The sequence below is a fragment of the Eufriesea mexicana genome, unplaced genomic scaffold, assembly GCF_001483705.2.
Source record: "Eufriesea mexicana isolate 0111107269 unplaced genomic scaffold, ASM148370v2 scaffold8777, whole genome shotgun sequence".
In the NCBI taxonomy this organism is placed as follows: domain Eukaryota; kingdom Metazoa; phylum Arthropoda; class Insecta; order Hymenoptera; family Apidae; genus Eufriesea; species Eufriesea mexicana.
In genome coordinates, this window is record NW_016916521.1 from 152,882 (window position 1) to 167,159 (window position 14,278).

Sequence of the window (14,278 nt, forward strand, 5' to 3'; positions counted from 1 at the left end):
TTTATAAAATGCCACTAGCGGTGTGATACATTTGGCAATTGCCGAGAACTCATTATCGTCTTAACCTAGCATGTTCACGTGCGTGTTGTGCCATTCGACGTTGACCGTGGATGATACACAACATCAAAATAAATACATTTTACTACAAGCTAAATTACTAACAAAATAACTTACATGCCTTAGAACTATGAATTTCATATTCACAAAATGAAACACTTTCAATTTCAACACACGGATCGATATATCAAAAATACAGTTCAATTGTAACGAATTATTAAAATGCTTTTCTTTCCTTCCTTTCATGCTTTTTCCTCGATATATACGATAACAGAATATTTTTATTTCTCGATCGTAATAATACCTATTATTATGCGCACAAAAAAAGGTTAAATGAAACACACACAATATTCTTTGACTTTTTGATAAAATCCTATGTACTCACAGTACCGGATACCACCATCTTTGCACCCTGTTTCTTCTTCGATGACACGCGGTTGGTAGTCTACCAACCAACCTGATTCTCAAACACTCCATAATTAAAACACATTTCTCTACTTTACATTATCTATGACTCTTTGTCAACTTTTCCGGGATATCTATCATCGAATGGAATTTCGATGCCTGAAGACACGACCCTCACGGGTCAAAGCCTCCAAAGATAGAACGCACCTCGCTTTGAGGTTTGAAACATCGTGATGACAAACACGGAAGCCAACGGAAAATAGTCGTTCGTATAGAGGTTATAGGAGAGCACGCGGCGGACAGACGAAATAGTATACGATTTTTGCACTCGGGTTTACACTAAATATGTCACGGGACTGGGTATAGATGGAGACAGTGTATATTGTAACGGGTCATCGACAACGGTGGTACACCTTCGACAATCGAGAAAGAAAGACTAACACGAGAAAACAGCATCGACATACTGTAAAGTTGCGTGTAGAGCACTTGCTTTAGCTAGACACATTTCCACGAAGGAGGAAAGTCATGGAGGGTGCACGGATCGATGCCTGGCTAGGAAACGGTTCCGGACAAAACGGCAAAATTTCCTGGCAATATCGAGCACTGTCACCGAATGAAACAGTCCGATGTAACCTCGTTCGTTTATGCGACAACCATCCCGTATCCTTGTTTATCGCAACGAAAACGCGTTTTTTTCCGTTGCCGGGCATAATAGACGGCATGTCATGTTCAACAAAAACGTTTCTCGAACTGATTATTTCACGAATTCGAAAGATGGACTCGAGATCAAGCGAAGTCGTGTGAACAGATCGAGAGTCATGGCCACGATGGTGAGCAGGATGCACACGTTCGATATCACGCAGATGGCAGAATAGCAATTCACAAGCGGGGTGCGTTCTACAATAAATGCCTACGGACGAGTCGTGGTAGCAAGATTTATTTCAGGTAATAGATCAATGACTAGACTGGAAAACATGCGACCACGAGATGCACTCGGAGGTTTTGAAAGCATGCACAACTTCAAACACACAATGTTCATGTGTGTCGTAATAAATTTCATTGATAAGAAACACTCACTACCAATGCTGAGAGTTCTCCATCGAATTTTCCGCTTAGAACCCTTCTTGCCCATCTCTCATGAAGACCGTGCTGGTCCTCCTCCCTTCTGTCTCTCGACTCCCCAGCGATCTCGGCCAACTTTCTAGAACGACAGCTCCACCAAAACCATCGTGATTGATCTTGCCACTACCTTTGCGGTAGCATTTTATCAACTGTCCACCGACCAGTGTATCCCACGTTGTTAGTCTTCTCGAGACAAAAGCTTTGGAACGAAACGAACCAACAAACGAGGCCTACCCGTAGCAGAAGACAACTCTAATACGTAATCCGCGCCGCACGAATAGCGACCGCATACTGCTGTCCCCACCTCACCCCTCCCTTTTAGTCCCCACCCTGCTCTCACCGATCCCCTACCTCTGCCCGTGTCATGTTCGACATATTCCGCTACGTGTCTAACTTCTGATCGTATTTTCTACAATTTGGAAAAATATTTTTACAAAGAACACATTTCAACGATATATTTTCAGTAAATCATATTACAATGATTTATGAACATCGAATGACATGCAAATTTTCAACAGTAAAATTGATTAAAAATTTCTCTTCACAACTGAAACGTTTTGAATGAGAGCCAATTGCTACATGCGCAATGGCCTAACTATTCTACACCACGATTGGATGTTGCCATGGCAACCGACGTAAACTAGTTTCCGCCATTTTATCCGGCTTCAGTTGTATCGAAAGGTATAACACTTCTCAATCTAGAAAATATTATAAGAGTTTACTTTTTGAAATTCTATTCATTTTAATAACTATGATTAATTTTTCTGAAAAATCATCGTTTCATGAACTTATTATTTCTTGTCTGATTAAAAAGATATATAGTGTTGTGTTTTCGTGTCTTATCTTTATAGGTTAAGCAAATACAATCATAAAACGAATAATCATGATGGAAATATTGTCACTGCACAAATTCGATTCTCCTGCCGACGATGAATCAATTACTGTCGCTCTTATAGAAGACATTTTACGTCATTGTAATTATGAAAATCTAACAGATGAATTGCAACCCTTCTCCAAATATTTGCGTGAATATCCAGAGGTTTCTATTACTCCTGATATTCTTGCCACACGTGAAACAGCATGTACAGTTTCTGCTGGAGATTTATTTTTACCAGTTCATGACAGCATTTTTAAGAAAGTTGCTAGTATATTCAGAGAAAAAGGGTTTGTTGAAGCTATTTGTCTGGCTGAATCTGCGGAACCACAAGAAATTACACCAGTTTTACATTGGGTAGCTACAAGGTATTAATAATAACAATAATACAAACTATTTTTTATTTATTGTGGCACTTGACTTCATAATTTTGATTTTAGACTTAAATGGGTTTTAGATCTAATGGATAAAGGAATATATCAAAGAGAAACTTTACCTGCTTCTGGATCTGGGTCAATTACAGATGTTGTTCACACAAGAGATTGGGAAACATCTCTTGTAAGCTATTAACATAAATGATTTAATTTTATTGGTAATACCTGTTATATTTCTAATATTAATTTGTAGATCAGATGTCTTGCATGGCATCCACATTGTGCACGATTGGCAGTAGTTACAAGAGATGATCGCATACGTATGTTTTCTCAAGAAATACCAGTAGTACCAATTTTAAGACATGGTGCTCAAAAGTCTGTTTGCTGCATAAGTTGGAGACCACTCTCTGGCAAGGAACTAGCAGTAGCATGTCACGCTGGTGTTTTAGTTTGGACGATAGAAATAGGAGCAGCCAGTAATTTTCTCAGTCATGCGGTATTGTTAAAACAAAGAAATCATGCTCCTGTAACAAGTGTTACATGGCATCCACAGGGTGATCTACTGGTATCTTGCTCACCAGCAGATACACGTATGATTATTTGGGATACTTCTAGGAAGGAAGGTGTACCATTGAGACGAGTTGGAGGTGATGGCTTATGCTTTATACGTTGGTCATCATGTGGTTCTCGATTATTTTCAGCTTCTTGTAGAAATATATTTAGGTACAGAACATTACTGTTTGTATTTTTAATATTTATGCAACATGAAATTTTATTTAATTCATTAATAACTGTGTAGAGTTTGGAACACGGGAGTAGCAACGACATGGCACGCAGATAAATGGACAGTGCCTAATGGTCGCGTAGCAGTTGCATGTTTTGGTCCAAATTTGACTTTATTATTTGCATCAAATGAAGATCCTGCTACAATCTTTTCTTTACCTCTACAGGAAAACATTTTTAACATTAAGAAACCATCCCTTGATGATGCAAAAATGGCTATACCTCTGATAGATTTAGCAAGAGTTAATTTTGCGTCGGATGGTGATTACGTTACTGTTGGCGGAAGAGTAATTGCAATGGAATGGGATCCTACAGGAAGATATCTTGCTATCCTCTTTCAGGTATATTTCTTATTGTAATTTAACGAGAAAAATAATTTTGAATTGTAAATTCTAATAATAGATTTTTAATTACTTAGGACAGTCCATGCATTGCACTAATTAAAACCAAACTGGGAAATCTGTCGCTCGTGATTGAAGTTAAACCAAGTTGTCTTATTAAAGGATTTCCGGGAGAAGTTCCGAATTGTATGAACTTCTATCAGAAGTGTAAAGCAGGGCAAAACAATATAGTTTGTTTAACAATTGCTTGGAGTAGCGGTCGTATTCAACATTTTCCAATAGTCGAGAAAGAAACTGTTCCTACTATGAACACAAGTACATCACTTTTATCGCATTCATTTTCGTTATCGCGCGACACATATAATTTTGATTTGAATTCTTATTGTTTATGATTGATAACTTCTAAGCAAGAACTACTAATATTTTGCTTACAAATTTTTTAAGTGATATAAGAAACCACATATTTTTGTTAAACTGAGTATAAAATAGCAATAAATTATTTGTTTGTATACAGCACGATGTTGCCGAATGTTACATCGGGGTCTGACAGAAATTATATAATATTTCATAACCGATTCGTCAACAGCCCTACAGAAAAAAAACATCGTTGAGTCTCGTGTTAAGCTCTAATGTGCTAGCTTCCTAACGTATGGGATATACAACGCGACGGCTCTCGGGTTCGGTACCTAATTATACGAAGTCACATGCAGAGCGCACGTCTTTCTATTTTTACGTCGCTTGACCGAATGCTGAACGTCGACACGTACGTATGTGATGCGTCCCGCACTATTTCCAATACGTTCTGTATCCACTGCTACCGCCACGCAACTCCAAACACAAATTAACCACCATTGTTCCATCGTTTCAGAAACTCTGTCACCCTAAATATGTTTCTCAAACGCAGTTTGTCATCTTGCCCTGTCATTTTATTTATGCGGTGATCGTCAAATATAGATTTCATACTTTGTATAAGAAGATTATATTTGTGTAGCATTTATAACCTGTACTATCGCCTTTCATTCAAAAACAATCTGCATTCGAGGCTATTGAAGAAACATGCTTCCACCTCAGTATTTAATTACTTTGTAATCGTTCCTTACTTTTAAACTTTATGCTACTCGTGTGTTTATGTTAAAGATAAACTTAGTTATCATGTAAGATATATTATTTACACGATAAATTTTTTTTTCTTGAAAATTAAAAAAAAATGAAATTACAAACTTCTAAATATGTAATTTAATTTTAAACTGGGGTCAATATTAATTTTATTTTCAATGAGAAAAATAGCCCCAAGTAGTCCACCGAATTTAGAAAAATTGGATATAGAAATTCAATCTTACCTACATAAGCAATCTTCCAGAGACTATAAGGGGAACAACCGCCCGAATCCCCTTCGATTAAACGTTCGTTAAGACACCTTCTTTTTTCTCTCCCTCCTTCATTCTCTCTCTGTTATTGCATCCGTATGGGGTGTACGATCGAAATCCTTTTTCCAGTATATTTATTTTAATGGCAGTCGTACACATGCGGTGACTATGGTACGAACGGAGTTGACAGGTGCCTGGGCAAAAAAGCGTGGTCGAGAGCGGGCATAGTATGTATAATGTAAGCATAGAGGGCTGGCAGGCCACATGTGCCACTCTATCACTTATCTACCCGTAATATGACGTATAACCCGACCATAAGATGCAACTGTGAACGCATGCATGTGCGTGTTTGCGTGCGTATGCATGACTGCAGCAGTCAAGATACACACGCGTGTGTATGCAAGGGGTGAGTAGGAGGATGCATGAAGATGCTTCTGTGTGCGTTCGTTTGGAAGAAACCGAAGGCACCCGACTTTCAAGGATCGTACTGTTGCAAGAATCGCTTTAAAATCATAACAATGCTTTTTGAATTGGACAGTCGATGAACCAAGCAATCGCCATTTTCTATTGTCGTCTTAATTATTCCACCATATCCTTTTCAATCAGTAATATAACCATTGGAAAAATTAGCAATACTGCAAAATTATAAGTAAGTAGAGCATGATACAGTTAAGGATTGAATGTTTGAAAAGGAATTTAGTACTGTACTTTGTTTAAATTAATCCGTTTGTGTGCTGAGCGACAGTTGTTTGGAGAGTGAGGTTTTATAGATAATTGAAGAATGTGTATACATAATAATTCTTCAATATGTTACAAATTATGTTAATCAGGGAAATTGTATTTTCTATTTTATCATGCATAGAAGAATATGATAGAAAAAGAAATTGAATATCATAAGAATAATATATTTTTTGTAAACTTACTTGTATATATACATTATACTTCATATCTAACTTTATACTTAAATATACATTAGTAACCTATGCAAAAAGAACTTGATGGTTTCTACTAATAACTTCTTATTTTCCAAACATTCTATACTTCCAAATTTATACTTCTTAAATTCTTATAAACAACTACGAAGTAAAAAGCTTCCCTCTCAAATCTTTGCTCTTAACATAACCTAAATGATTTCAGAAACGTCAACTGTATTACAACTTCCAAGAACATCCAGCACTCCAAATTCTATTGGTACACCCTTAAACCTAACAAGAACCGCCCATTTACCCACAAACACAATTGGTAGTTTGAGATCCTCAAAACACAAGCTTCGCAATATTCAATCAAGAATGCAACGATATCAAGCGTATTCGCGTGAAAGTGCAAGACGCAACGGAGGAGGAGGGACACGGGGAAGTTGGTGAAATAATAGTAGGCTGTAATAGGAGGAAGGAGTGAACGACTTGCCCTCATGTGTGCGCGCGAAGAAGCTGTTGTTAATAAGTGACGCGTGTGCGGCAGCTGGTTTTACGTTTTTTGCCTTACACCCGATTCTCGGGGTTCGAGCGACGAAAGATCGGCCTAAGCACCCCCTCCCCCGCTACTTTCTCTGTTTCTGTCTCTTGCCTGAGTCCCGCTGCACCTCGACTTGGAATATTCCTTAACAGATTTTCAAAGAGATGCCGATCGCCACGCGTCCTCCAACTGTATCGATACGAGATTGCCCTTACATATCGACGACCGATTCAAAATAAATTCGATATTACGAATAATTATAAAAAATACAAATTTATATACGTATAATTTTGAGCAAGATTTTTAGCAAGAGGATTTATTAAGGATAAGAGAGGTGGTAGAATGAATTTTTTTTACGGAAAATGAATTTATCGAATTGTGAATTTTATGAGTAAGATATGGATTTTTGCAAAATTTGAAAAACCATAATTCTCTACAAACTTGTTACTAACAAGTTTTCATTTCAAGGTAAAAATTAGTGTCTTATAATTTCCTCTATAGCATTCCAATATATTTAAAAAATTGAACTAATAAAAAGAAAAATATGAGACAGAATAGTGTCTCTTGAATTGGCAACACAAACTTCATTTTATCATATTAAATTAACCTAACCAATATCTAATTCCCATATAGGTCAAGTGTCATATCCATGTACACGTGATACATAACCTACAATTTAGCAAAATCCTTAGTCTCCAAGTCATGACCAAACCATGAAGTATCATCCCCAATAACCTCGCCACAATTACACCATCATCTCCGGCTCGAGTAAGGTCTTCCAAAGCCACCATATAATTCCACCGTTTTTCTTCAATCACAAACCAATACCGATTGATCTTTTTCAGGGCCCAGCCAGTGGACCCCCATGGAACATCAAAAGGCGGGTACACCAAACAACAAATGACGCAATCCGGCAACAGTTCGTCAGCCCCGAAGACAATCCATCGGGCATAATCGTTCCAAGAATCTAGGCACGGGCAAAAAAGTCCCGTGGAAGACGAATTCGAACGGGCAGTCAGGAAAAAGGGAGACGACAGACGCGCACGCAGATGTGCCGCGCCACCCTGAAACCGATGAGGTTGAGGCAAGTGCACAAAGATGCACAAGTGCCGGAGGATCTTCTCTTCTCCTCCTCTTCTTCTTCCTCCACTTCTTCTTCTTCTTCTTCTTCTTCTTCTTCTTCTTCGTCGTCGTCGTTCCGCGTGTTCCGAGGAGAACGAAGCACGGCCACGCGAGTGGGCGGCGCCGTACCCTTCTCGAAGGCTTCTTCCCTTGCTCCTCGAGCAGGGGTGGAGGGGATCCTCCGTGTCTACTGGAAGAACACTACGATGTCTTGTCCTGGCTGATAGTCGTCGTGGAGACGCGGGAACGGGTGTAGTCGTGCTATCTTTGGGGTCTGCTGAGATACGGTCAACGTGTCTAGGTGTTTATTCGGCCATCCCGTGTCCATTTGATTTCAATTCATCGCGATTAAGATCACGCCAGTTCGCGTGACGCGTGGACCTTAACAAGTGATAAGCTTATCACTGTAAAAGAGTCAAAGAAGAAGACTTCTGCGAGACTGTCGGTGCCGGTGGAATTTATTTGGGGAGTTTAATCGGTGAGGCGGATCTTGTAAGTGGACAGTGAGGAATCAGAGAATTCTATTGGGTTCAAGTTGACGTTGTTGCAGAATGGTGATCTTGTTGGTTAGTTGGTGACTCTAATTGCTAAATTTTGTCAGAATTGTGACTGATTATGAGAGAACATTAGTCAGTAAAATATCGGTAATGAAGGAAAGAAGAAATTAAGTTTCTGTCGGGCACTGTTGATCAGCGCCATAGTTAAGACTTCGAAGTATAATAGTTAAAACTATTTCTAATTGAAGTTCCATATACTCACGTGTGTTCCATTTACATTTAATCCCAGGTTTCATTCACAAATTCGTCAATAAGTCACTTGGAAGCCTAGAAATTCCAGAAATTCTTTCACTCACGTGCTGCTAGCGATTACTCGAGCTTCTATCGCCTTATATCACGCGTGACACGTTGCAACATCTCGACGCGTGTTTTTAAAGCCTTTGTAACTTTCCATTCATTCTACGTAACAACATGCCATTCACAACTTCAGCAAACTATCCAAACTCTCAACTCTATCCTCGCAAAGTCATATTACTAATCTCGCCCACGAACTTGCAGGTTGCACACAAGATGCACCTCGAGGACTACCACGTGAACAGGAGCGAGGAGGATGTGCAAAGGGCAGTTTCGAAGAACATAAAACAAGAGGACTTTAACTCTCTTCACCTGACGCCTATCACTTCCATAAACGCCAGCAGTCAGCAACCCTGTTGGGTCACATCTCACGCTGACAGTATATCATCTCCAATTCTAGCCAGCAATTCCAGCCCTAGGGAGTACACAGACTGGGAACAGCTCACAACGGTCTTTCAGTATCCCTGTCAACCATACTCGACTACAGACAGGTCTCCAAGCACTGGTAGCGAAGCTACCACGCCAACCTGGAACAATGTCATCCGTAGTGAAATGTCGGACTGTCCCAGTGGACAAAGGTTACCTTCCGTTGGTTCTGCCTTTTCGTTCTCAAGAACCTTCTGCAACACTATTTATCCGGAGTACCAGAGCTACCAGGACTATCAAGAGTACCAGGATGACGTGTCAGTGTCTTTGCCACTTATTCTTCACAATCAAACAGAGGACCAGACATTCAATGGGTCTATGCAGGCTGCCACGGATGAGTTTGATCTTAGTTTAATTAGAGGTGATCCTACGTCGCTGCTGTGCAATGTGGAATCACCTTCCTCGCCGTCATCTACGTATTTGGAGGAGCTTCAAGATCCATTTTCTAATTTGAGTGGATCCTGTTACGCGGTTGGGCATTTGGTCTCTGGACAACAGTCATCAGTGTCCACGATGAACTTCGTTAACGACACTGGCTTGAGTGATGGGTTTGGGAATCAGGTTGTCTTGCCCAGAAACGAGGGGTTGTTGTTGACCGATAGAAGGGTGCCTGTGTCCAAGCCTACAGGGGACACGGAGAAACGGAGTAAATCATATGGTGAGTCTGAAAGATCTTGCTTCAATTAATAAATTGCAATATCGAATTGGAATATTGCTAGAATTTCTATAGAAGAAAAAGAAGATATTAAAAGACGTATCGTGATACATCACTTATACTTAAAATTCAACGTTCCTTCATTAATCAGTATTCCAATTGACTTATGTTAGAATATCATTATTTCTATCCATTCTCTCGCACCTGGTGCATTCAGGGAATCATCAAGAGTATGTACCTCCTTTCAGCAACACCACAAATAAACAGATTGGTCGAGGAAGTTAAACCTCTTGACTGCTCCTCTCAAGTGCAGCAAGTAGTTTCAAGTAGCTTGCTTAACGAGTCTCGAAATCCACAGCTTGTTTACATACCGATGACACGTTTGTTTCCGTTTCAGACTGTTCAACGACGGACGACAACTTGACGTCGACGTATCAGTGCCGATGGATAGATTGTGGCTGCGCCTTCGCCGAGCAGGAGGGTCTGGTTCGCCATATCGAAAGAAGGCATGTCGAATCCTCTTCGTCGAACGCTCATGGACACGGAAGGCGGGTTCAAAGGGATAGAGACAAGGACAAAGACAAAGAGGGAGAGTCTTACGCGGGTTCAGGAAGCGGACAAGACGAATTCGCTTGTCTCTGGCAAGGGTGTCCGCGAGCTCGGCCATTCAACGCGAGATATAAACTGTTGATCCATATGAGGGTTCATAGCGGAGAGAAACCCAATAAGTGTCCGGTGTGTACGAGCTAATTAATTTTATTCGTATTAGGTTCCTGCAAATAAAAATTGGTATACTTGTATAATAGTATTAGAAGCTGGTATAATAACACAGTATAATTCGTATAGCATTACTAGTATTAATATAGTATAATTAATATAACAACATTAGTGTATTAGTCTAATAGCATTAGTACATTACTATAGTGTCCTAATAGTATTCCTATATGGAAATATAAGTTTCTTGATGTCTTGAAGAATTCTGAAATTAAGTTGGTATATTAGGTTGATATATGATGCATTCTTATACAAAAATTCAGGTGTTATGACAAATTGAGTTTGATCTGAAACATTCACCGTCCTTTGTATTTTAAGTACTAGCCTCTCCATCCTTATTTAAAATCCTCAAGTGCTTTCCGAGCTGGTTAGTTGGGTTGAACATCTGACTTGCGTTTTCCCTTCAAAATCTTCTTGAATGGTTGAATTTTCATTGAGACTACCTTCAGCAGCTTCTTTACTTTGTTAAAGTTACTGCAATTAATCCTTTATGAATCTTTTACAGTTCACTGGATGCAAGAAGGCATTTTCACGACTGGAGAACCTGAAGATTCATCAGAGATCTCACACAGGGGAAAGACCATACGCCTGTCAGCATCGTGGCTGCACCAAAGCCTTTAGCAACAGCAGTGATCGTGCAAAACACCAAAGAACTCACTATGACACGGTGAGTGTTGCTATATTTTTTAGCTTCTCAGATAAGAAGTTAATCAAACTGCGTCGACAAATATTAAAAAATAAAAGAAGAATCGTTGCAAAAGGAGTACGTTTAACATACTTTGCTCAGCTGGTACACGTGTATTCGAATCAGCGGTTCGCATGATTTAAAAACATACTTATCAGTTGGATTCAATTGTCTATGACTTGCATATGACTGATATAGCCAGCTTAGAATGAATATCGACAACGATTCTATATTCGAAAGTATTCGTCTGTTATGTAAGAGTTATCGCAACTGGAGAACGATATTTCATCATGGAGTGTTCGCATTTACTAAGACTTATCATCAATTATGTTTGTTTCAAATTAATCGCCGAGGTTACGGAAGCAAGAAGTGGTTACATCTTAATTGTAATTAATTACTCTGCGATCCATTAACATTTTCATTCAATAACTCGTCAATGTATGCATGATCGAAATATGATTATACGATCGCATGATCGAAGTCCGGCCTATACTCCGTTAATTTGATATTTACGATTAATCGATATTTACATTACTATGAATGTTTTTCTATAATCAATATAACGTATAATCTATTATGGAATATTACTTGCCTATAAAGTAACATAAAAGGAAAAACTCTTATCACCAATGTCGAAATTTTGCAGTGTAAGAGGTCATTGAACAAAAATCACATATATGTCGAAATCACTCAAAAAGCTTGAGAACTATAATACACGGAATGTCAAACTTCACAATTACATCATAAGAATTAAAAAATTCGCTTATTAATTGGGAAATTAATAGTATAATAATAATTAGACAATTTTTTAACATTAAAAAGAATATCATCCTTGTTTCTGTCCATACAAGCTCCCATCCACTGTCTGCCAAGTGACCATTAATTAATTTACCCTTAATTTGATCAAATTTAATTTATTAACATCCCTTACCCGATTTTCAATTTTCCATTACTACTCCAAGATTCGTGTCTGACTAATTACCCATTTAAATTCCCAGAAACCATATGCGTGTCAAGTGAGCGGATGCGGGAAGAGGTACACAGACCCATCTAGTCTGAGGAAACACGTGAAGAATCACACGGAGCCAACGACACCACTGTCTAACCTGTCGCTGACCTCAGACACCAAGGCACCAGGTAGCATTGCTAATAGTTCGAGTAATTCGCGGCACGATCCGATTTCCACGAGCTCAAAGCATCAGCAACAGCAACAACAGGCACAAACGGCGATCGGCTACCAAGCGGAATCGAATTATCGAACGTATAAGACTTCGGAGTCTTACGCGGACGAGGACGCGGATCTGTTCCAAACGAATCTGTGTCAGATCGATAGGATTTCCATGAACCTTGACAGCAATCAAGAGTACGTCCCGATTGAGTCTGTGAAACGCTTTCTCATAGACGACGTCAGCGGATCACACGTGGATGGTACAGGTAAGGAAAGATTGGTGATTAATTGTATATTAGATTAGTCATTTATCCTATTTCTCCTAGTTCTGCGTAAGTTTGATACGCTCTGTCTTGAACGTTCTCTAGAGATTTTATTCTATCTTATTCTCTTGATAAATTTTGAGAGGTTTCAATTGCGGTTGGATAATTGTTAGAAAGAAGATACAGGTACTTATGATCTCATTCTAAATAGATTTTCCTTAAGCAATTTTAGTAGAAGATTAATTCAATCTACTATAAATGGTCCACGTGTTCATACAATACTCTGTAAAATTCAAAATATTTATTAGAAAATTTGGATATCCTAACCTCCAATCTGTTTACTAGGTAATGCATTTTATTCAATTATTTAATTCTCCAGAGGGTTAACGTATCGATAAATCCTCTGCAAAGTTCTAAACATCCATCAGAAAATCGTCTTAATATCCTCCACTCATAAATCTCAAATCCACTTACTGGATCCCATTAAAATTGTATCTTCTTCAAACAAGTGCAATACAAAAATTAATGTACCCTATCAGAAAGTTAATACATCCCTAAACCCTCAGCAGAAAATTCGAATTATCTTGATATATCCTCATCGAGTAAACCGACTAAAGAATCCCTAAAAGTCCGGTAGACCGATGTACTCGATCCTGATTCGAGGCAACTCTGTGTCAAGGTGGATAAAAATTCTGAGAACCTTGCGATAAGAGCAACACGAGGCCAAAAACTAACAAAAGATTTCGACAAAAAAGTGTTGTAGCGTTATTCGACGACCCGTACGAATCTTTATTGCACTGGTCCGCGCGTGCTGCCTTTTTCTGTCCCGGTAAATGGTAACGGCGCCGATGACAGTGCGCGTTTCGCTGCACCATGCTTAATCTCAGAGGAGGTTCACCGCTTTACGCGTTTACCCCACACCGAGTCTTAAAATAATATTCCCGACTTTTTTGGCCGGAGCACACGCACGTACGCACGCGCCAAAACAGACGACGCGCCTGCCACGTGCGACACACACGCGTGCCCTTTTAAATTCCAGCCCCTCGAGGCCGCGATTTTCTACCAAATAATACGGCCACCATCGATCCGCTTCCACCTTCTAAAACTGTTTAAGAGTTTATTTTAAATTACCCATCGAGCCTAATTAACTTAGGTGTCAAGTCTGGGTTTAGGTCTTTCGTCTAACTGGGCACGCGAAACTGGTACACCGTTGGTCATCGAGGTCTCGTTTGCTGTATTTTACAGGGTACCAGGTCGAGGATGAGGTTCCTGACTTCCAAGAGCTCGGATCGGATATTGAACAGCAGTTTCTTGAACTGAGCAGCCTGGATGATGCGGTATTCATCGATGGTTAAGTGGAGCGCCAGGAGGAGGAAAATCGGAGGGAGACTTCATGGCGTGCGCCATATTTCCAAAGACTTGTTTCCATTTCTTTTTGTACTCGATTTTATACGCTCGATTACTTGATAGATATATTTTTGTACATAGACGATTGTATATATTATGATTAAATATATGGTTTTGATTATTACCTCTGGTCCTCTGTTTATCATTTT

General features: G+C 39.3%; 2 protein-coding genes across 2 annotated transcripts; both read left to right on the forward strand.

Annotated features, from left to right (window-relative positions):
- Positions 1-2,238: 2,238 nt before the first annotated feature.
- LOC108552946 (aladin) lies at positions 2,239-4,348 on the forward strand. The gene is made up of 6 exons (XM_017907651.1): positions 2,239-2,265; positions 2,436-2,826; positions 2,899-3,016; positions 3,086-3,555; positions 3,632-3,956; positions 4,034-4,348. The coding sequence occupies exons 2-6, from the start codon at positions 2,468-2,470 to the stop codon at positions 4,346-4,348; spliced, it is 1,587 nt and encodes a 528-aa protein (XP_017763140.1). The 5' UTR covers positions 2,239-2,265; positions 2,436-2,467.
- A 4,572-nt stretch (positions 4,349-8,920) lies between these two features.
- On the forward strand, positions 8,921-14,077 carry LOC108552955 (Krueppel homolog 1). The gene is made up of 5 exons (XM_017907661.1): positions 8,921-9,835; positions 10,230-10,567; positions 11,112-11,273; positions 12,290-12,725; positions 13,968-14,077. The coding sequence occupies exons 1-5, from the start codon at positions 8,968-8,970 to the stop codon at positions 14,075-14,077; spliced, it is 1,914 nt and encodes a 637-aa protein (XP_017763150.1). The 5' UTR covers positions 8,921-8,967.
- Positions 14,078-14,278: the final 201 nt, after the last annotated feature.

Coding starts and splice junctions, on each gene's coding strand:
- LOC108552955 (XM_017907661.1), top strand. CDS start 8,968: ATGCACCTCGAGGACTACCACGTGAACAGGAGCGAGGAGGATGTGCAA. Junction 10,568..11,111: donor AGAAACCCAATAAGTGTCCG/GTGTGTACGAGC, acceptor AATCTTTTACAG/TTCACTGGATGCAAGAAGGC. Junction 12,726..13,967: donor ATCACACGTGGATGGTACAG/GTAAGGAAAGAT, acceptor TGTATTTTACAG/GGTACCAGGTCGAGGATGAG.
- LOC108552946 (XM_017907651.1), top strand. CDS start 2,468: ATGATGGAAATATTGTCACTGCACAAATTCGATTCTCCTGCCGACGAT. Junction 2,827..2,898: donor TTACATTGGGTAGCTACAAG/GTATTAATAATA, acceptor TTTTGATTTTAG/ACTTAAATGGGTTTTAGATC. Junction 3,957..4,033: donor ATCTTGCTATCCTCTTTCAG/GTATATTTCTTA, acceptor TTAATTACTTAG/GACAGTCCATGCATTGCACT.